General features: G+C 53.6%; 1 protein-coding gene, 2 long non-coding RNA genes and 3 other non-coding genes across 8 annotated transcripts; 4 read left to right on the top strand and 2 right to left on the bottom strand.

The window, feature by feature from the left end:
* Nucleotides 1-678: 678 nt before the first annotated feature.
* On the top strand, nt 679-4,423 carry LOC128337461 (uncharacterized). Its single transcript, XR_008312281.1, has 4 exons — nt 679-1,019; nt 1,417-1,597; nt 3,100-3,636; nt 4,119-4,423. It is a non-coding gene; the product is annotated as an uncharacterized LOC128337461 (long non-coding RNA).
* A 2,683-nt stretch (nt 4,424-7,106) lies between these two features.
* LOC128337459 (nuclear receptor subfamily 6 group A member 1-like) lies at nt 7,107-12,067 on the bottom strand. 3 transcript variants are annotated; one of them, XM_053278489.1, is made up of 3 exons: nt 11,739-12,067; nt 9,797-10,027; nt 7,107-8,732 (listed from the first exon to the last, which is right to left on the bottom strand). In XM_053278489.1, exons 1-3 carry the CDS (start codon nt 11,881-11,883, stop codon nt 8,713-8,715), a joined length of 396 nt encoding a protein of 131 aa, XP_053134464.1. In that variant the 5' UTR covers nt 11,884-12,067; the 3' UTR covers nt 7,107-8,712. The 3 variants fall into 3 exon arrangements, with proteins under 3 accessions (XP_053134464.1, XP_053134465.1, XP_053134466.1); XM_053278490.1 differs by lacking the exon at nt 11,739-12,067 and adding an exon at nt 11,624-11,730; XM_053278491.1 differs by lacking the exon at nt 11,739-12,067 and adding an exon at nt 10,803-11,278.
* A 1,969-nt stretch (nt 12,068-14,036) lies between these two features.
* Nucleotides 14,037-17,606, top strand: LOC128337463 (uncharacterized). Its single transcript, XR_008312283.1, has 3 exons — nt 14,037-15,570; nt 15,826-16,073; nt 16,957-17,606. It is a non-coding gene; the product is annotated as an uncharacterized LOC128337463 (long non-coding RNA).
* On the top strand, nt 16,639-16,829 carry LOC128337731 (U2 spliceosomal RNA). The gene has a single exon (XR_008312415.1). It is a non-coding gene; the product is annotated as a U2 spliceosomal RNA (small nuclear RNA).
* LOC128337734 (U2 spliceosomal RNA) lies at nt 17,395-17,593 on the top strand. The gene has a single exon (XR_008312417.1). It is a non-coding gene; the product is annotated as a U2 spliceosomal RNA (small nuclear RNA).
* Nucleotides 17,607-18,832: 1,226 nt separating the features above from the next.
* Nucleotides 18,833-19,023, bottom strand: LOC128337728 (U2 spliceosomal RNA). Its single transcript, XR_008312412.1, has one exon. It is a non-coding gene; the product is annotated as a U2 spliceosomal RNA (small nuclear RNA).
* Between the last annotated feature and the right edge of the window lie 978 nt (nt 19,024-20,001).

Raw genomic sequence — 20,001 nt, 5'->3', positions numbered from 1 at the left:
GCGTAAATTAATAGGCGCTTACCGCCACACCTCAACACGGCTCCAAGCTACAGCGTGCCGCCCAGCACTCCCTGCGGGGATCACCTCTGCCCCACTCACCTGGCCGCCAGTGGGGGATCAGCTTCCCGGAGGCCAGGTGAGTGGCAGAGGCGATCCCCTGCCGCAGGGGGTGATGACAACGTGATGACGTCAGGGAGGCACGCTGAGCCGTGACGCTCTTGGCGACTCAAAAAATTGGTTTGGCTTCTTTGGCTTTTTTCATGGCTGGTGAAAAAAGCCAGAAATAAACCAAGTAGCCAAACCGTTGTTTTTTTTGTTGTTGTTTTAAAAGCCAAACGACTCTGAAATAAGCCGGTTCGATTTAAAATTAGCGAATCGGCCAACAGGATGTGACGGCTCTCGCGCGACTTCCGCCAAGGTCTCGCGAGACCTCCCCCCTCAAAGCCCCGAGTCACGCCCAGCCCTCGCGGAACTCCCGCGCTCACCGGCCAGGAACGACCTCCTCCTCCTTCCTCCCTCTCCGCCAAGAACATCTCGACGGGGAGGCCGAGTGGCTGCTCCCGGCCGCGGCCCTCTCCAACCTCCCTGGCGGCGCCGCTGCTTCGCCTCCTCCTCCGGCTTCAGCCGCCATCTTGACGCGCCAAAGATGCTGATTCATACGTCTCTGAAGCTCCGCCCACCGCTTTCCTTTGCCTCGATCATGATTGGTTAGCCCCTCCAGAAAAGCCGTGGAACCGCCCCTAACAGGAGACTGCGTGGCTCCTGCGACCGCGGGATGACGTCACGTACGCGCCAAGGAAGCGTTCCTTTTGTTGGCCGTCCGATGAGAACTACTCACCTTAGAGCTACCGAAGACTAGAGTGCCGGAGGAGCGCTCCCCCTTCCGATCTCCCTGAGTTCCCGCAGCGCCTGCTGTGCTGGTCAGAATTCAGCTTCAGCGGTGGCCGGAGTCTCTTTCCTGCAGCAGGGAATCCAGGCTGATTTTTTTCCTGCTCCTGAATCAACGAAGCTGGATCCCGGTTAGTGGTCCCTCTAATTTTTTTCATCTCTGCGCGGAATGAGATTTGTGCTGGTGCTTCCCAAGACTGACAGAGAGACCAGCTTGGTCCACCCCTGCACTAGAGGGGTGCTGTGCTGGGGCAGAATGGGGCCAGTTGCTCTCCCTGTTTAGCAGAAAGGGAACCCACCACTGTGAGAGGGGCCTCTTTGCCCAGTTAGCAGGGACGGGGGCCTGCCTGTCCCCGGGAACAGAGGCTCTTGGGTGTTAGAGAGAACTCCCAGTAGCGCTGGTCTTTGGCTGAGATTTGTGGGAGTTGTAGTCAACATCTGGGAACCCCATTGCAGGGAACACCCATCCCTCTCCCTAAAAGCTGCTTCTCTCTCCTCCCTCCCTCCCGGGATGCTCTCACTCTGCAGGTAAAGGCTCGGACTGAGCAGAGCTGGCTTTTTCTAGCCTTCCGGCCAGGCTCACCAACCAGTCGGCTTCCTCGGGCCTCCTTTCCTGACCGGCGGGGCCATTCTACTGGCCATAAGGAACGCCTCTGGATTGCCCAATGGGCTCCCTCCCAGTCGTCTTCTGAGGATCTGTTCTGGACAGGTGAGCATTCCTGTGGGGAGCTTTCCCCCCCTCTCTCTCTCATGCCCCACCCTCCTCCTCCTCCTCCTCCTCCTCCTCCTCACCTGGCCAGCAGAGTGGAGAGAGTCTGAGGATCAGCCATCCTGCTGTGATGGGTCGCTGGGGCACAGTTCAGCCTCTCCTTGATGGCTCCTTTGTTTGGGAAGAGCATCCAAGATCCATCTTGGGGCTGCCACACAGCCCAAGGAAGAGTCTGTTTGGCAGCTGGAGGATGCACTCTTCAGGATGCCTTTCATGTCCATACTCTCGAAATCTCTTTTATTCCTAATATTTATGGCTGGCTGGCGTCATGCAAGCACATTAGCCCTGGCCTTCTAAGGCACCGGTGCTCTTCCAGGGCCCAGCCATTCATCTGGGGAGGCCTCTGCCTGAGGGTTTCCCCTGTGGGTTTTCCCAGGGGTGCCTCTCTGCCCCCCTCTCTTCTCCTGGTCCTAAAGAGGATTTGTCCTTGCCCCCCTTGATGGCGAGAGCTGGCTTTAGGAGCGCCTTCTTAGGAGTATGCTCAGGAAGGGAGGAGAGTTCTTCTTCCGGGATCCAGCAAGGGGTGCTAAGTTGGTGCAGGATGCTCCTGCAGGGCGGAAGAGGAGATCCTTGAAGGAGCTTCCTTCATGCATTAGGGATATTTGGGCCTCAGGTGCAGCCATGAGAAGATTCAGAGCAGTGGGGTTTTCAGGAGGGCTGGTTTGGTTTTGGTCTCCTCTGTAGTGTTTTGTGTGTTAGATAGTAAGTTCAGTTTTTGTTTTATTTTATTTTAACAGAAATGTGATGGTGGATCTGCAGAGCTGTGTACAGAGTGCCTGAGTGGTATGGATGAGTTATTTTTGCTAGTTAATGTGCTAGTATTGTAATATGTAAATAAGAGAGTTTGGAGGAAATTTCCTGTGTGTGTGTCTGTTTCACCCAAGATCAAGCTATTCTTGGTGTGTTTGTCCTTTAGCTGAACATCTCCTATGAGCAGAGTTGTGCTTAAGAGAACGTTGCTTCAGTAAGTTGCTTGGAAATATGCAAGATTTCCAAAGGGACCACACTGCATCAGTTAAGTTAATCCCAATAGGAACAGTACTTTATAACTCATGAGGCTTGTCAGGTGTGTTCTTTCTGGTGTGCTTTGTGGCTGAGGTATGTGCTCATGTGTTGTGTTGATGCTTGCATCACTTGTGTGTGTGTTTTTATTACTTTCCTTTTCCTTTCCTTTCCTTTTTATATCCCGCTCTTCCTCCAAGGAGTCCAGAGCTGTGTACTACATATTTAAGTTTCTCCTCACAACAACCCTGTGAAGTAGGTGAGGCTGAGAGAGAAGTGACTGGTCCAGAGTCACCCAGCAAGTCTCCTGGCTGAATGGGGATTTGAGCTCAGGTCTTCCCGGTCCTAGTCCAGCACTCTAACCACTACACCACGCTGGCTCCCACACTTTAGAACCCACACTTCAAAATAGATGACCTGCTTTGCTCTTCCCCTAACAGACTTCACGGGAGCAAGAGAGGCCAGGAACACGGAGGAAGCCAAGCTGTGCTACGTCCAGAGGGGGCCAGAAATCTGTGAGGAAACCTTGACTCTCAGAAGCTGGAATTGCACCCTCATCACACACACACACACTCCCCGGGCTGTGTCTGCAAAGACCAATGCTGTGACCGTGGAGTGGGGAGGCAGAGCTTGTGGGGGCCTCTTCCTTATGCCCTGAACAGCTCCATTCATGCCGGAACGGGACTGTGTGTCTGGAAGGCTTCATAGCCAATAACACTCTTGTGCAGTTGTTAACAATAGCCTGTGTGTGTCTGGCCTAGAAACTTCTTGGTCAGGTAACATGCATGTTTGTGTGTTTGTGAGTTTGATAACTGATTGGCTTGAGTTTTTCGAGCTTTGCTTTGTACAAATATCTTGAGCTTGCTGGTTTGCCCAAGTGCCATTGGATCGGAAACAAACTGCATTTGTGTGTTGTTTAGCACGAAGATCCACAAAGTGTCAATTCCTTGAAGGGCGTTTTGGCTTCTGATATATCAGTGAGTTGGAAAATTTTGTTTATCTGCTGCTTATATCTGTTAGGATTTTCTAATTATTTTTTTAACTTAACTCTTACAACTCCGAAAGCTTTGTAACTTTAAAAAGTGGTTCTAGCTTAGTCTTAACTTGAATTTTATTGGTTTACTTTATATTGTCTCATATTAATGTTGTGAGCCCCCGAAGCAGTAAGGTACGGGGTGGGTAGTGCACAACATACTTTAGATGTAAATGAAATTGAAATAAAAGAGATAAAGACTACGTACTGAGAAGAAATGCAAATCTGATCAGCTTGACACGTGCATGGCCCTGGATTGTGGGTGAATATCTAGAAGGATGTTTTGAGAGCCATGTTGAATCATTGTTGTAGCATCAACACTGCATATTTAACATGCTGAGTGAGTTGATTTCCTTGAAACAATGCTGGATATACTGTGTTGAAGTAGGCTGTGAATAAGCTTCTTAAGCATGTTTCTCTCTGCAGGAAGACCTGTGCACAATGACTGAGAGCTGTGGAAGTTCCTACAAGGAAGCATGCCCAGGTCCTAGGCTCTTTGGCCAAGTGCTGACCCCTCTCCCTAGAAAGAGACACAGGGGGGAGGGTCGGCTTGGCAGCAGGGGCAGCCCCACTTGCGGAGTAGTCTCGACAGCAAGGCTCCCCTGCTCCCCTCATGTGATCCTGGATGCCAGGTGGAGACCTATTTTCTTGTGTGCTGGAATCCAGTGTGAGCTGTCCGGAGACCAATCGTGTGGCAGCCAATAAAGCATGGTTTGGAATAAAGATGAAAAGGTGTCCCTTCATGCCACAGTCACTGCAGGGGGAGGGAAAGTTGGATTGGTGGTCTGCTGAGTTACCCATCTTAGCTGAATCCTCCAGTCGTCCTTGTCTCTTCTCTTTTAGAGCAACCTGTACCTAATACCAATATGCAAGCACATACCAGCCCCCTCTTTAAAAGTGGTGATGATTCTCTTGATTGAAAGGGGGGAGTCCCAGCACAAAATCTCTCGGGGGGGGGGGCTGTTGCTGGTACTCATCTTATGTATCTTTTTAGAGTGTGAGGCCTTTGGGAAAGTTCACCATTGCCCCTTTGACCCATTGCCCCTTTGACCCATTGCCCCTTTGACCCATTGCCCCTTTGACCCATTGCCCCTTTGACCCATTGCCCCTTTGACCCATTGCCCCTTTGACCCATTGCCCCTTTGACCCATTGCCCCTTTGACCCATTGCCCCTTTGACCCATTGCCCCTTTGACCCATTGCCCCTTCGAATGTTTGATCACTTGAACCTTCAAACTTTGAAAACTAGTTTGAGTTTAGACCCAGCCACCTTTATTGAACTGATGGCTCTATTTCCCGTTTCCAGAAAGAGAGAACAGAGTTTGCACCAGGGATATATATGCTGGTGTAGGGCACCATTTCCTCCTTTCTGCTGCATGTGTGGGTGAAAAGAGAGCTCCATTCATTGCCTGTTCCATCATCCTTTGCCTCATCCTCCACCATTGACTCCACTTTCCCAGGGGAGCTGCTATTCTCCAGGATTTACACCCTTGCTTAGCCTCGCTAACCAGCCTGCTGTGTCTCCCAGACTCCCATGGAATTGGCCTAAGGGCTGCTTTCGTAGGAATTGTCGAAGTTGGAGTGTCTAGGGTCAGATTTAGGGCAGAACAGTGGGCTGGGTGGAAGTGCCCCAAGGGGTGCCTGCCACAACCTAGACTCCCATGGAATTGGCCTAAGGGCTGATTTTTAAATGTGTGTCTTTGGGGCAGAAAGGGGTCTGCTGGGGCAAAACAGTGGGTTGGGAGGAACTGTCCCAAGGGGTGCCTGCCCCCACCCAGATTTCAAAAGAATTGATCAAATGGTTGATTTTTTGTGATTTAGGGAAGTTTGAGTGTCTTTAAGCTTCCCCCCAATAGGGAATAATGGTGGTTTCAGCAGCCCCATAACTGCACTTGGGGGGGTACTGGTGTGGTACTGAGCAAGTGGTGGTGTAGTGCACAGAGGGTGCCAACCACCCCCCTGGATTGCTGACCCATTGGGGTACTGGGCTTTGTTGTTTCTGAGATGTTGAGTTTAGATTCTCTGGTAGCAAATGAGATTTTTGATGAAAAACCGTGAATCCACTCTTATATGCTACCAGAGAATCAGAACACCTCTAGAACAACAAAACCCTGTACTTCATGGGTTGGCAACCCATGTGGGTGGTTGGCACCCTCTGTGCACTACGCCGCCGCTTGCTCTGGGCTACCCCAGTGCCCCCCAAGTGGAGTTATGGGACTGCTGAAACCTCCATTATACTCTATGAGGAAAATCTGAAAGACACAAAACTTCATTAATTCTTTAAAAAATCAGCCCTTTGCCAAATTCCTCTGAAAAAATTGTGGTAGCTGGTGGGCTACAGGAGACCTGCAGAGAGCAGAGTTGAAGACGCGTCTCCATTCACTCTCCCGGACCAACCCCTCCCCACCAAAGCACCCTCTATTAACCGCTGCCTTTTCCTCTCCAGCCTTGTTGCCGAGAAGATACAAAGGCCAAAATATGCTTTTAAAAAAGAATTGTTATGCTACAAACTGTTTCAGACGTTTACATTGACAAAAAGTGCACCTTGCTTTATATGAATGAGTGAATGTATTACAGTCAATGACCAGCAATCAGCAAATAACAATAAAAAGAAGATACAGTATTCTTCTTCCCTATAATATGAACAATATAGAAGAACACGTGAAATAGTTTCAGTATTCCCCGAACCGCATTGGCATAGCGGGTTCCTGAGTGGTATTTTCTTCAATCTGCCATCTAAAACAGCAGGAGGAGGCAGGGCATTGAACCGCACCAGCAAAAAAGCTCTCCTCTGATTTAGAGTGGCCAGATGAGTGAGGTACGCAGCTGGCTGAAGGAAGCTTGGGAAGCCGTCCGGGCTACTACTAGGGGCCACAGAACTTAGATCAACTTGCTTCTCCATATCCACTATTGGTTGTTTAATAATTTCATTGGCAGCACCATATATAAATCAAATAAATAAATATGCCAATGAAGATAAGTATTGTGGAGAGAAGCCACATCTACCCAATTTATCACAGAGGCTCTTGCACCAGTTAGAGTGGAACTCATCTTCCAGTGCCAAGGGGTGCCCAGGCCCTGATGGCAGCAATGCAATTTGAGCCAATAATTAAATGTGTGGCACCACCCTGTGAGGCTGCTTAGACCTGCTTTAGGCGCAGGATGGCATTTGAGATGTATCTAGGCCAGGGGCGTAACTAAAATAGGGCAAGGGGAGACAGTTGTCTGGGGGCCCACTGCCTTGGGGGCCCCCCCAGAGGCAAGTCACATGACTGACTCCCCCAGCTACTCACCCCCCCCCCGGGCTTCCTTCACTTGTCTTCATCCTCCGAAACTGATGTGAGTGTTAAGACCTGGAGCTACCAGAACAGCAGGTCTTTCTCTAGTTCTATGAAATGACTTGCATCGTCTACAATTTACAACTTTTCAACTTTATTGTTATAGCCAACGGCCTCTCATTACAGCAAAACTGTCACATCAGTAGCATCAATAGAAATTACAATAAGAACACAATACAATCAAAGCTACAGTATCATACATAGGAAAGTTTCAAATAAATAAAATCTGTTCACCCTCCTAATGTATTATGCCCACATCTACCCTCTCGACATTTCTTCTGCAAAGTTTACTTGCAATGCAAAGAAACTTGGCAACTCTTGCAGAGATGAAATTGTCCAAGTCTGCGAGTAAAAACTCCCCTCTCTCCTGACCTGAGGTCAATCGATGACCTCTTAAAAGGGGAGAAATTAGTTCTTCTCTTAAATCCTTATAAAAACGACAGTTCAGCAAAACGTGTTCAGTAGATTCTACCTCTCCCACTTGACATGGGCACAATTTCTGGAGACGGGGGGTTTTCTGGAATCGCCCTTCCAGGACGGCTGAAGGAAGGGCATTGAGTCTGGCCGCAGTCATTGCTCTACGATGTTCAACAAAAGATAGCTTTATCAGATATCTAGCCAGGAGCCATCTATCAATTTGGGCCCATTTACAAAAACTTTTAAAAAATAACACAGGATGATGTTCTATTGTGGCACATGGGTGTGTGTGTATAAATAAAAATTTTACTATGCTTTTCGTCACCACTATTCAGCCTCATTTAAGATTTCTTTACTTCATGAGCTGAGCTTCAGTAACGGGGGGGGGGGGGCATTTTAAAATCTTGTCTCAGCCCACTTCAACCTTGAACAAACAAACAAACAAACCTTGCTACGCCCCTGATCTAGGCACCTGAAATATGGCACAAACGAGTCTAGGCGGGGCCACTTCCACAGGTTTGAAGTGACAGGTGGGAGAGATCTGGACCGACTAGACCCCCTACACACCTTGCTTGGTAAACTTGGCACAATATCAACCGGGGAGAGGGAAACCCCAAACATGGCCACTGTTCTTCCCCCAGTTTGGAAATGAGTGCGCGCGCTCAGCCTGACGGCACCCCCAGAGTCACGGGGAAAGACCACTTAGACCCGGAGGTGTGGAACTCACCCGCTGCTTCCCGCACTACTCGCTGCACATCCTTCGCGATCTCCGCCCTGAGCACGTCCGCCCGGCCTGCCCTGACCAGCACCGCTGCGGAGAGAGCCACGCAGGGTCCCGAAGAGCCGGGCCCAGGCTGCCTGCTGGCCTTCCCGTGAGGATGGGCGAGGCCTCGAGCCGGGTGGTGCAAGGCCTTTGGCTGCCCCTCGCTCGGATCGGCAGGAAGACGGAGAGTAGCCTCCTGGGTGGGGGGGAGGGCCACATGGCCAGCAGCTGCATCCCCAGGGCTTTGAGCAGCAGGCCGTGGCGTCTTGGCAGGAAGGACACAACCTGCAGTGGCAGCAGGGCAGGAGTCAGGAGCAGAGACTGGAGCAAACCACCGCACGGCACAGCCCTTCCAAGAAGCAGCCATCAGTAGAGGAGACCTTGGTCCGATGAAGCCCAGCCGTGGTCAGAAAGGCAAATGAGTGTTTACAATTTAACAACGGTATACATGCCATAATAATAATAATATTATGGCACCCCTTAGATGATCCCTTCGTGCTCTGTCACATGCCTTCCCGGATGGCTGGAAAGGAAGAGGAGAGAGCCCAGTCAGAAGCTGGCAAAGGGGCTTTATGGCGACATCACCGGCCAGCACAGGAGACCGTGCCGCAGCGCTGCTCTGCCCAGTGGAGCGGGGGGGGGGGGGGAGAGGCTGCCTCCTCCCTGCCAACTCACACGGCTGGAGAAGCCACAAGGCCCCTCCGCCTCAGGAAAGGCACACCTCGGCCGAACAGGGGCTGTGTGCCCACGGGGCTCCCCGCTTCCCCACCACCCTCTGCTGGCAGTGCTGAGCCGGCTTCCCTTCCAGGGGCCAGGCGGCACCTTCACGGCCCTAGCAGTGGCCCCCGACTACTGGAAGGAGCAGGGCCAAGCAGGCACTGGGCACCCCACCACCATCCCCGCCTCCTCCTGCTGCCTCCAGGGGCACCACCAGGGCATGGCCTGCAACACACATGCTGGTTGCGGGGTGGGGGGGGAGATTTCTGCCTCTTGCTGGCTGGTCCTCTTTCGCCAAGGAGGTCAGCAGCCAGCGTGCAAATGGCCCCAACGTGAGCCCCGGCAGTTCCCCACGGGACGGGCTGCCTCGATGGCTGCTTGTGCTCCTGTTGAGAGATGCCTGCAGCAGCAGCCGGTGGCCGCTAGGAGGCGCTCTGCTCCTGGGTCAACACAGACAGGAGCCCAGCGTCAATGGAGGCTTGCTTGGGCAACGTACAAACGGGAGAGTTGGAGACTGGGTTTATTTTATTTATTTATTTTCTATCCCGCTCTTCCTCCAAGGAGCCCAGAGCAGTGTACTACATACTTTAAGTTCCTCCTCACAACCACCCTGTGAAGTAGGCTAGGCTGAGAGAGGAGTGACTGGCCCAGAGACACCCAGCAAGCCTCATGGCTGAATGGGGATTTTTTGAACTCGGGTCTCCCCGGTCCTAGTCCAGCACTCTAACCACTACACCGTTGGTGACTGAAGCCGGTGCCCTTTCCTGGCAACTCCACCTCACCTGAACTGAGCCCAGCGCCCATGGGAAGGGTCAGCTGCAGGCCCCCACCCATGCCCCCTGCCCTGCCTGCCCCATGGTGGGAGTCTACCTGTTGGGTTCCTGCCACTCCGGAGGCACTTCTGCAGCCGGCAGTAGCAGCACCGTTTGCGCGTCTGCCTGGTGATGACGCCGTTCCTGTCCCGGCGGCAGTGGTACACCCGCCTGTCACCGATGCTCCTTCTGAAAAAACATTTACAGGCTTCACAAGAGAGGATGCCGTAGTGCCTCCCGGTTGCGCAGTCTCCACAAACTAGGCAGGTCTGCCGATCCCTGGGGCCATCTGCAAGAGGCAAGAGTCCAAGGACAAGGGAGGCGTGAGGCACGGCCAGAGGAGGAGGCATTGCACACCCCTGCGCCAGGAGAATAATTCAGCCTGGGCAGGAGCCTCCCGGGTGGGATAGGGCTCACTCGCCCCAGAGGAGCACCCACCAGAACTGAAGCTGAACTCCAGCGGGGAAGCAGCTGGGGGCAGCCCAGAGCCCCTCCCTGAGAGCAAGGAAAGGATGGCCACCACAGGGGAGAGGGGGAGGGAGCCATCCCCCCCCCAGCTCACTTGGCCATTCCTCTTAGCAGAAACGCGGCCTGATGCCAGGCTGTGGGTGATCTGAGAGAGGCCCTCTGTCTGGGGTGGGATCTGGCCCCTCTGCCACTGGCCAGCAGCACCCCCCCCCCGCCCCAACCCCCTGAAGTCCTGGACTGGCTTGCAGCATCGGGCAGGATGCCACTGGGCCAGCAGGAGGAAGAGAGTGCAGAAGCCAGCTCCCCCACCAGGCGAGTAACCCACCTCGGCTTCAGTCTCTGAGCAGCTTCCCAAGACAGGCAGGCAGGCAGGCGTCTCATCCAGCCTTATCTAGAGATGCTGCCCAGGACTGAACCTGGGCTGGGGCCACCTTCTGCATCCAGACATGCAGGTGCTCTTCCGGAGTGGCCCCACCCCTTAAGGGGGATATTTCCCAGGGCTCACATGGAGCCTCCCATTCAAATGCAAACCAGGGCAGAGCCTGCTTAGAAAGGGGACAAGCCATGCTTGCTAGGAAGATGCTGAAAGGCATCACCTTGGACTAAGCGGGAGGCGGCCATGGTCAACCGCTCCTCCTGGAGTCTACCAAAGAACACACACCGCGGGGCTCTGGGGGCGCCAGGAGTCGGCACCCTTCCCCTTCCTTCAAGCAGGAGAGGCGCTCCTCCCGGCGGCGCCAGGGCCACCAGCACCCGCCCCTCTGGCTGCTCCCAATCACCGGCTGCCCGACGTCTCGCAGGGTCCGAAGAGACCCACCTCCGCCCCGCCAGCAGCCGGACGGAGGGAGACCCGGAAAGCCAGCCAGCCACCCCCCTCCTTGGAGCTCTGCTGCAACCCTGCTAGCCCCCCGCCCGGGTGGGGGTCGGAGGAGGGCGCCTCTCTCCGGCGGGGCGGGGGGCTTCCCTTCTCCAGCTTGCCGAGCGAGGCCCGCCGGGGAGCGGTCGCGGCTGCCTCTGTCCTCCCCTCGGGCGAGCGTCAGCAGCCGGGGCCGCTCCTCCAGCCCCCAAGAGGCCGGGGCCCAGCCGCGGGGGAGCCGCCTACCTGCCCGCCCTGGGGCCGGGACTCAGAGCTGCTTTCCCACGGCGGCGGCGGCGGCGGCTGCTGCTGCTCCCCGCAGAGCCCCCGGCGTGGTGGTGGTGGGGTGCGAGGTGTAGCCCAGATGGCTCGCGGGCGAGTAGCCCAGCCCCCCCCTCCTCCTCGGCTTCAGTCTCTTTAGCGTGCGAGACAGGGCTGGGAAGAAGCCGCGGGAGATGCGCCGGGCCCCACCGAGCTCCAGGGCCGCCGCCGCCGCCTCTACACCAGGCAGGCAAAACGCAGCAAGCAAGACCCCCGCAAGGGTGCCGCCCACCCACCCACCTCCTATAACACAGTCAGGAGACAGATGCGGCGGGAAACTCCGTCCCGTCCCCCCCCACCACCCCATGTTGGAGGCGCTCCGGTTCCCTCCCTCCCAGGCAAGCAGGCTACCTACCTTCGGCTGCTCCTGCAGGGGCGGCTCCTCCTCCGAACTGCCTTCGGGTCCCTCCTTGGACCAAACGAATCAGCACTGACTCCGACGACGACGACAGAGCAGCCTCCCTGCTGCCGGCCGCCTCCTCTTCGCCCCGCCGCCACATCTCTGGCCCAGCTGCTGGGAGTCCGCCGTAACGAGGTGCGGGGCAGGCCGGAACAAGGAGAGCCAGACACTAATTAGGCCGCCTGGCAGAACTGAGCTCAAGGCGGCTTGTGGCCAGAGGGAAAAGGAAAGTGTGGGGATCGTGTTGAATCCTGGCCACCACAGAGCCCGGTGCTTGTCGTTGGTAGAATACAGGAAGGCTTGACCATTGCCTTCTCCCGCACAGTATGAGACGATGCCTTTCAGCATCTTCCTAGATTGCTGCTGCCGCTGCCTGATAGAGTACCAGTGGGGATTCCAACCAGCAACCTTCTGCTTGTTAGTCAAGCATTCCCTGCTGTGCCATTAGGTGGCCAGTGCACCTCGGTGATTTGGGAGCCTGGACTGGATTTAACATCCCTCCCTTCCCAAGCACTGAAAGCGCCTCGCCTGGAGCAGGGAACCAAAGGAGGCATGTGTGGGGACAACTCAAGAGAAGCTCTCCTAGAGGGGGCAGCCTGGCCCTTCCGCCCTTGAGGAGCAAACTGGCTGCATGAGCCTCCTTGGCCAAAGAAGGCCAAACGGGGTCGTAGTTGAGAGAGCCCTGGGCCCAGGGGCCGCCTGAGCAGGAGCAAAATATAAGAGAAACAGGGAGGTTTTAGGCTCTGGCTGCTTTGCTCAAAAGGCCACTTGCACCAGGCAGAGGCACAGGCTGAGCTGTTTCTTAGCTCTCCCCTTGTTAACTGCCAGGCCAAACTATCCTTTCCCTATCTCTAGAGTTCTCCAAGTCTCACCTCATGCAAATGAACCCTATTCCAAGCCTAAGCCCCTCCCCTGTTCCAGGTTGGAGCTAGGAGTCAGGGCCTGGCTCTGCAGTCTTCACTCTGGTCCAGCCACCTTGCTCTGGCCCCAAGTTAACACTTGCACATGCTCAGTGACGCACCATAACAGTCTTCACTCTGGTCCAGCCTCCTTGCTCTGGCCACACAATTGACACTTGCACATGCTCAGTGACGCACCAGAACAGTCTTCACTCTGGTCCAGCCTCCTTGCTCTGGCCACACAATTGACACTTGCACATGCTCAGTGAAGACTGCCACGCTGTCTCATTGAGTATGTGCAGGTGTTATCTGTATAGTCAGAGCAAGGAGGCCGGACCAGAGTGAAGACTGCTTAAACTGTGTCACTGGGATCCCGCCTCCCTGTTCTGGGCATCTGGCTAACTCTTGCACACGCTCAGTGAGACAAGGTTTGTCTACCTTATCTCACCGAGCCTGTGCAAGTCTCCACTCTGGTCCAGCCTCCTTGCTCTGACCATACAGCTCATACTTGCTCAGTGACACAGCTGCCTCAGCAGCCACTCCTTGAAAACACTTTTAAAGGGATCTTGAAGGGGGAAATCCAAACAACACCTGCTGTTATGTTAATCTGTCACCAGATCAGTCCTCCCCAGTGAAAAACCACATTAGAAAACTCACCCTTGGCTTGATAATTGGCCGCCCTAGACCCAAGCGGGACAGCCAGAGACCAGAAAAAACCTAAAGGAGAAACCAAATATTTGGAAGATAAAAAGCACGTCTCACATTCTTGTTCCATGGACCATGCCTTGCAGTCTTCACTAAGGTCCAGACTCCTTTAAAGAAAAGTACATGTCTATTCTGCTCTTCCTCCAAGGAACCTAGAGGGGTGTACTTGATTGTGTTTATCCCCACATCAACTGTGAGGTGGGTTAGGCTGAGAGAGAAGTGGCTGGCCCAGAGTCACCCAGTGAGCTTCAGGGCTGCATGGGGATTGCAACTCTGGTCTCCCCAGTTCTCCTCTAACCACTGCACAAGTTATAATAGTACTAGTATATGTTGCCCTGAAGCCCCCTTGAAGGAGAAAAATTCCAAAGTGACACCTGCTGTGTGCTGGTACCAGACTGGCCCTCCCTAGAGAGAGGACCGCTGTAGAGAAACCCCACCAGCTGCTTGACAACTAGCATGGATGCAAATAAGACACCCCAATAAAGAAAGGGGGCAGATAATTTTATTCACAAGATTAAAAAAGAAAGAAAGAAATTCTGAGTTCTGGTTCCAGGCATCTCTCCCAGCCCACCCTGGAGCTGCCGTCGCCGCCAGGAAGTGAAGCTGGGGCCTCCGGTATCCTCCCCGTGCCGAGGGAAGACGCTCAGGGGAACATCTCACAGCGCTCACACGTGCAGTCAACCTTCCAAATGCAAACCAAGGCAGACCCCGCTTAGCAAAGGGGACCCTTCATGCTGGCTACCACCAGGCCTGCTCTCCTGCCCTCGGAAGAGTGGAGCGGATCAGCCCGTCTGGGAAAGATTTCCCCAGCCATCTGGATCGTGCCTTCCCACTGGAGAAGCCTGATACTGGGGTGGGGGGGAGACAATTCTCTCCTTGCCTGCCCGCCATAAACGGCTGCTAAGGAGCTGCTTCCTCCAGCCCAGGAGACATCCCCCCCCCCAATTAACTTGTCTCAAAGCAACCACCAGCCAGCCAGCCTGGCCATTCCTTCCTTCCCAGCAGTTCTGTGGGTGAACATTCCGTGACGTCACAGAAGCTCAGCCAATGGTGGGCAGGGCCAGAGCTTGCAGGCCCAAAGCCACGTTCCGTGGAGGGCGTTGGGGCCAGCCAGCCAGCCAGGAACTCACCAGGGGAGCAGCTGGGACCCTCCCACTCCCGCAGAAGCAACGGCTGCTCATCGAGAGCTTGTTCTGGAGGGCGTCTGTCAGCTTGTTCACAATCTGCTCCTGCGCGGTTTCGGAGACGTCCTGCAGGCCAAAAAAAATGCACGTCTGCAGCTATTTTCTCCGTTTCGGCATTAGATGCGCCACTTTAATTGTCTTCAATCAATAGGCTAATTGATCTCCAGCCGGAAGGCCTCGGGTTGGCCGTCCCCATCCATCCTCCAGGGATGGCCTGGAAGGATTGGGTTTCCTTGCAGGCTGCTGGAGCCAGGCCGGCTGCTCTCCATGGGAACCAGCTCGGAGAGCCCACCTCTGCCGGGCACGTCACAGGCTCTTCCAGCCCGGATGAGTCCCTTCTCAGGTTGCAACACCGGGCCAGGTCTGTGAGCCACACTCCTGCGTGCACGCAGAGGAACACGGGGAGCTGCCTTCTCCTCCTCCCGAGTCAGACCCTCGGCCCACCCAGCTCAGTCCGGTCTACCCGGACGGGCAGTGGCTCTGCAGGGATTGAATCTGGGACCTCCTGCGTGCAAAGCAGGCGCCACATTCCTGCCTGCTGCCGGCCCGGGTTTGTCAGATCAGCCTGCCTTCTGCATGCAAAGAGGGTCTCTGTTGCCGCTGAGCTGAGCCGTGACCCAGAGCCCACCCCTTCCCCAAAGATTCCCTGCAGCCTCTTGGAGGACTCAGTGCAGGGATGAAAAGCCAGCCAGCCCGCCTAAGCCTGCTGCTTGCTAGAAGGACAAGCCAGATGCCTGGAAGCCACTGATTCTTATGCGGAGGAGTGTCTGGCACGGCCCATTCACACCTCCTGGCCATCCAGAGGCTCTATTCAACTCCCCCACCCAGCAATCAACTCCCTGCTGATGGAGGAAAACCCTCTGGCCTGTCCAGGGCGAAGAGAGCTCTCCTCCTTGCTCTCCAGGGAGACATCCAAAGGGAAGTGCCAGAAGCAAAAGCCTCCTCCGGATTTAGTTGGCGAAGAAGAGCCTGCAGAAGCCGAGGAGAGCCCTCCTTCAGGTGGGGGCTTCATGAAGCTCACCGGAGGAGGACAGGAGGCCCTCTGTCCTTCCTCTTCTTGCAGTGCTCTGGGTGTGGCCTCTTCCTTCCCACCTGGCATTCCTGAGGACTAGCACTCTGCTTTTGTCATGCATATAGATGTCTTTGCAGGGCTATTGACAGCTCTTATCCAGCCATTCCACTCTTATCAAATCCAAGGGGCGGGGAGTGATGTTTTGTGTTCTGGATCTCACCTTTTATTCCTTCTCTTTTCAGACTGCCAGCACCTCCCTCAGGACGTTATCTGAGCAATCTGGCCTGGGCCCTTGTGCAGATAAGGAGGCCTTAAGGCTCTTTTTTTCCCTCCACACACAGACGCATCCTGTCTTCCCAAAGGACTGGAACTGCTGTGTTTTTCTCCACCTGCTGCTGCTCTATTTCAGAAGAGGAGGTCGTGGGTGCCGGACGGAGGGAGGTGAGCCGAGGCCGGTGACCAGGAGGACAATGCAAGTGACAGATGGGCTGTAAGTACACCCCGGATTTGATTCCGTTCAGTTTTATTAGCTTTCCCTAACGCTCTCAGGTGTTTTCCTTCCTCCGCCGGCACCGGAAGCCCGTGGGCTCCAGTCCACGGAAGTTTCTGCTGCAGGAAATGTGTTAGTCTTTCAGGTCCAACAGGACTCTTGGCTGATTTTGCCCCATTTTTCAGGGAGCGATTCTAACGGGAGAGTGAAAAGCAACAGCTTTGGAACAGGAAACAACGGTGCCGGCACTGAAAGGGTTAAGAGAGCATGCTGGGAAAGGGGGCGGTTTTATGCAGATTTCAGGCCAATGGCCGATGGAGCCGGGGCTAAGGGAGTCGTGAAGCTGGCGAGGTCCCGAGACCCCACGGATTCTGAGATTAAAAGGGCCTGGCGGGGAGGCTTCCCCTCGATGGGGAGGGATCTGCGTTCTGGGGGTGTCTCTGGAGGGCTGGCGGACGGGGCTTCCCCCTCTATGGGGCTGGGCCCCTCGGGGTGCCGCGTTGCTCTCGGAGCCCTCGAAGGGCCCGGGCTGGGAACGAAAGGTCGGTTTTCGGAGAGCTTGAGTATCGCTTCTCGGCCTTTTGGCTAAGATCAAGTGTAGTATCTGTTCTTATCAGTTTAATATCTGATACGTCCTCTATTTGAGGACTATATATTAAATGGATTTTTGGGACTGGGAGATGGAATAGGAGCTTGCTCCATCCACTCCACGCATTGACCTGGTATTGCAGTACCTCCAGGAACGGTGCACCTCCCCTCTGGGGAGAATCTGCTGGGTTCAAAGACAGAAAAGATCCTCCTACTTTTCTTTCCTTCTTTCTCTTCTCTTCCAAGCTGTTTGAATGAACAATTTGTTTTCTCTCTTTTTCCTCGACTATCTCAGATGGACACTTATTTTCTTATGGCTGTCTTGACCTGCATGTATGTATGTACGTATGTATGTAACCTCCCGCTTCGGGAACGTGATCCATAGCATATCTGCATGCTAAACAAACCATGCCAGCACAGCGGCTGACCACGCCAGGAACTCCTGCTGACAACGCCCCTGGAGGACCCCCTGGACCTGGAGAAGACCCTTCGCCATCAAGGACCCACGCCCAGAGGCTGCACTTGGCAGAAGACTGGCACGGCCCTGCCGGCCACACGCAAGGTCAGGCTGGGATTCGTCCCTCCCTTGGGCCTTTTGGACGCTCACTGAACTCCTTTAACCGGACTCTACCCAAACCCGTAGGGACTTGCGTACAGTGATGTATTCTCTCTGCCTTTGCAAGCACACATTCGTTAGTACGCGGCCGTGTTTTATCGGGAAACTCTATTCACTACTGCTCTTGTAAACCATGTGTTAAACATTCTCTAATAAAAGTCAATCTGTTCTTATCAGTTTAATATCTGATACGTCCTCTATTTGAGGACTATATATTAAATGGATTTTTGGGACTGGGAGATGGAATAGGAGCTTGCTCCATCCACTCCACGCATCGACCTGGTATTGCAGTACCTCCAGGAACGGTGCACCTCCCCTCTGGGGAGAATCTGCTGGGTTCAAAGACAGAAAAGATCCTCCTACTTTTCTTTCCTTCTTTCTCTTCTCTTCCAAGCTGTTTGAATGAACAATTTGTTTTCTCTCTTTTTCCTCTTCTTGTTTTGGATTGACAGCCATTATCTTTCTCCTTGTCTGCTCCTTTTCCACTTTGAGATGGTGCAGCTCAGGGTTGTCTTGTTCTGTACCCAAAGCCAGAGGCCCAGAAATTCCGTACTTGATTTCAAAATAATAAAATGTGTTTATTTAAGAAGTAGAGTACGTACAGTATGCAAGTTAGGAATATGGAAATATTCACATTCCCAGACATAATTGCCTTAAAGTTTTTAAAGAAAAAAGTCAATTATATCAGTTTTTAAATCTGATCTTACTGAGAAATTTTAGCTTACTGTACTTTTGTATTATCCTGTTCAAGGAAGTCTAAGTGTTCTTTTTCCACACGGAACATATTGCAGAAATGTCTCAACAATGAAACTTGGAATGAGTTACAAGAACTGCATTGAGGGCTACCTTACCAAGTCTATTTTGTTTTCTTGTCTTGACATCTCCTATCCACAAAAATATGCATTCTGCATCAGCATTAGCATGAGGAATGCAGAAGCAGATTTCCGCACATTTACATAAATTTGGAAATAATAGATTGTCATCAAAATCCTTCATTTCTGACCTTTCTTTCCGGATAAGGTCAGTCAGTAGCTTAGCTAACACTTTTTTTTGGTTAATCTGATAGGGTTACAAGCAATTTTCTCCACTCGTATCCCAGATCATCTACAAATTCCAGTTCATCCCTGCTGGATGAGGCCCAAGGAAACCCATCTAGTCCAGCATCCTGTTTCCCACAGTGGCCCACCAGATGCCGCAGGGAAGCCCTACAAGCAGGAGTTGAGGGCACGCCCTCTCTCCTGCTGTTACTCCCCTGCAACTGGGATTGAGAGGCATCTATAGCCACCAGACTAGTAGCCCTTGAGAGACCTGTCTTCCATGAAGTTATCCAAACCTCTCTTAAAGGAGGAAGATTAATCCGCAGACTTCAGAGCCAGCAGGCAAAACAGACAGGTGGAAGATAGCAGAACTTGAAGAAGCCATTGCAAGAGAAATGCAGCTCTCAAGGGGAGCCCAGAGAGCCCCAGAGGAAGCAGGAGGAGCCAGAGGAAGGAGGAAGAGAAGGAGGAAGAGGAGGATCTTTTCTGTCTTTGAACCCAGCAGATTCTCCCCAGAGGGGAGGTGCACCGTTCCTGGAGGTACTGCAATACCAGGTCGATGCGTGGAGTGGATGGAGCAAGCTCCTATTCCATCTCCCAGTCCCAAAAATCCATTTAATATATAGTCCTCAAATAGAGGACGTATCAGATATTAAACTGATAAGAACAGATACTACACTTGATCTTAGCCAAAAGGCCGAGAAGCGATACTCAAGCTCTCCGAAAACCGACCTTTCGTTCCCAGCCCGGGCCCTTCGAGGGCTCCGAGAGCAACGCGGCACCCCGAGGGGCCCAGCCCCATAGAGGGGGAAGCCCCGTCCGCCAGCCCTCCAGAGACACCCCCAGAACGCAGATCCCTCCCCATCGAGGGGAAGCCTCCCCTGCCAGGCCCTTTTAATCTCAGAATCCGTGGGGTCTCGGGACCTCGCCAGCTTCACGACTCCCTTAGCCCCGGCTCCATCGGCCATTGGCCTGAAATCTGCATAAAACCACCCCCTTTCCCAGCATGCTCTCTTAACCCTTTCAGTGCCGGCACCGTTGTTTCCTGTTCCAAAGCTGTTGCTTTTCACTCTCCCCTTAGAATCGCTCCCCGAAAAATGGGGCAAAATCAGCCAAGAGTCCTGTTGGACCCGAAAGACTAACACATTTCCTGCAGCAGAAGCTTCTGTGGACTGGAGCCCACGGGCTTCCGGTGCCGGCGGAGGAAGGAAAACACCTGAGAGCGTTAGGGAAAGCTAATAAAACTGAACGGAATCAAATCCGGGGTGTACTTACAGCCCATCTGTCACTTGCATTGTCCTCCTGGTCACCGGCCTCGGCTCACCTCCCTCCGTCCGGCACCCACGACCTCCTCTTCTGAAATAGAGCAGCAGCAGCAGCAGGTGGAGAAAAACACAGCAGTTCCAGTCCTTTGGGAAGACAGGATGCGTCTGTGTGTGGAGGGAAAAAAAGAGCCTTAAGGCCTCCTTATCTGCACAAGGGCCCAGGCCAGATTGCTCAGATAACGTCCTGAGGGAGGTGCTGGCAGTCTGAAAAGAGAAGGAATAAAAGGTGAGATCCAGAACACAAAACATCACTCCCCGCCCCTTGGATTTGATAAGAGTGGAATGGCTGGATAAGAGCTGTCAATAGCCCTGCAAAGACATCTATATGCATGACAAAAGCAGAGTGCTAGTCCTCAGGAATG

The sequence above is a fragment of the Hemicordylus capensis genome, chromosome 14 (genome assembly GCF_027244095.1).
Source record: "Hemicordylus capensis ecotype Gifberg chromosome 14, rHemCap1.1.pri, whole genome shotgun sequence".
NCBI classification, from domain to species: domain Eukaryota; kingdom Metazoa; phylum Chordata; class Lepidosauria; order Squamata; family Cordylidae; genus Hemicordylus; species Hemicordylus capensis.
Note: the sequence above shows the minus strand (reverse complement) of the source record. Positions and strands in the feature narration are given on the sequence as shown.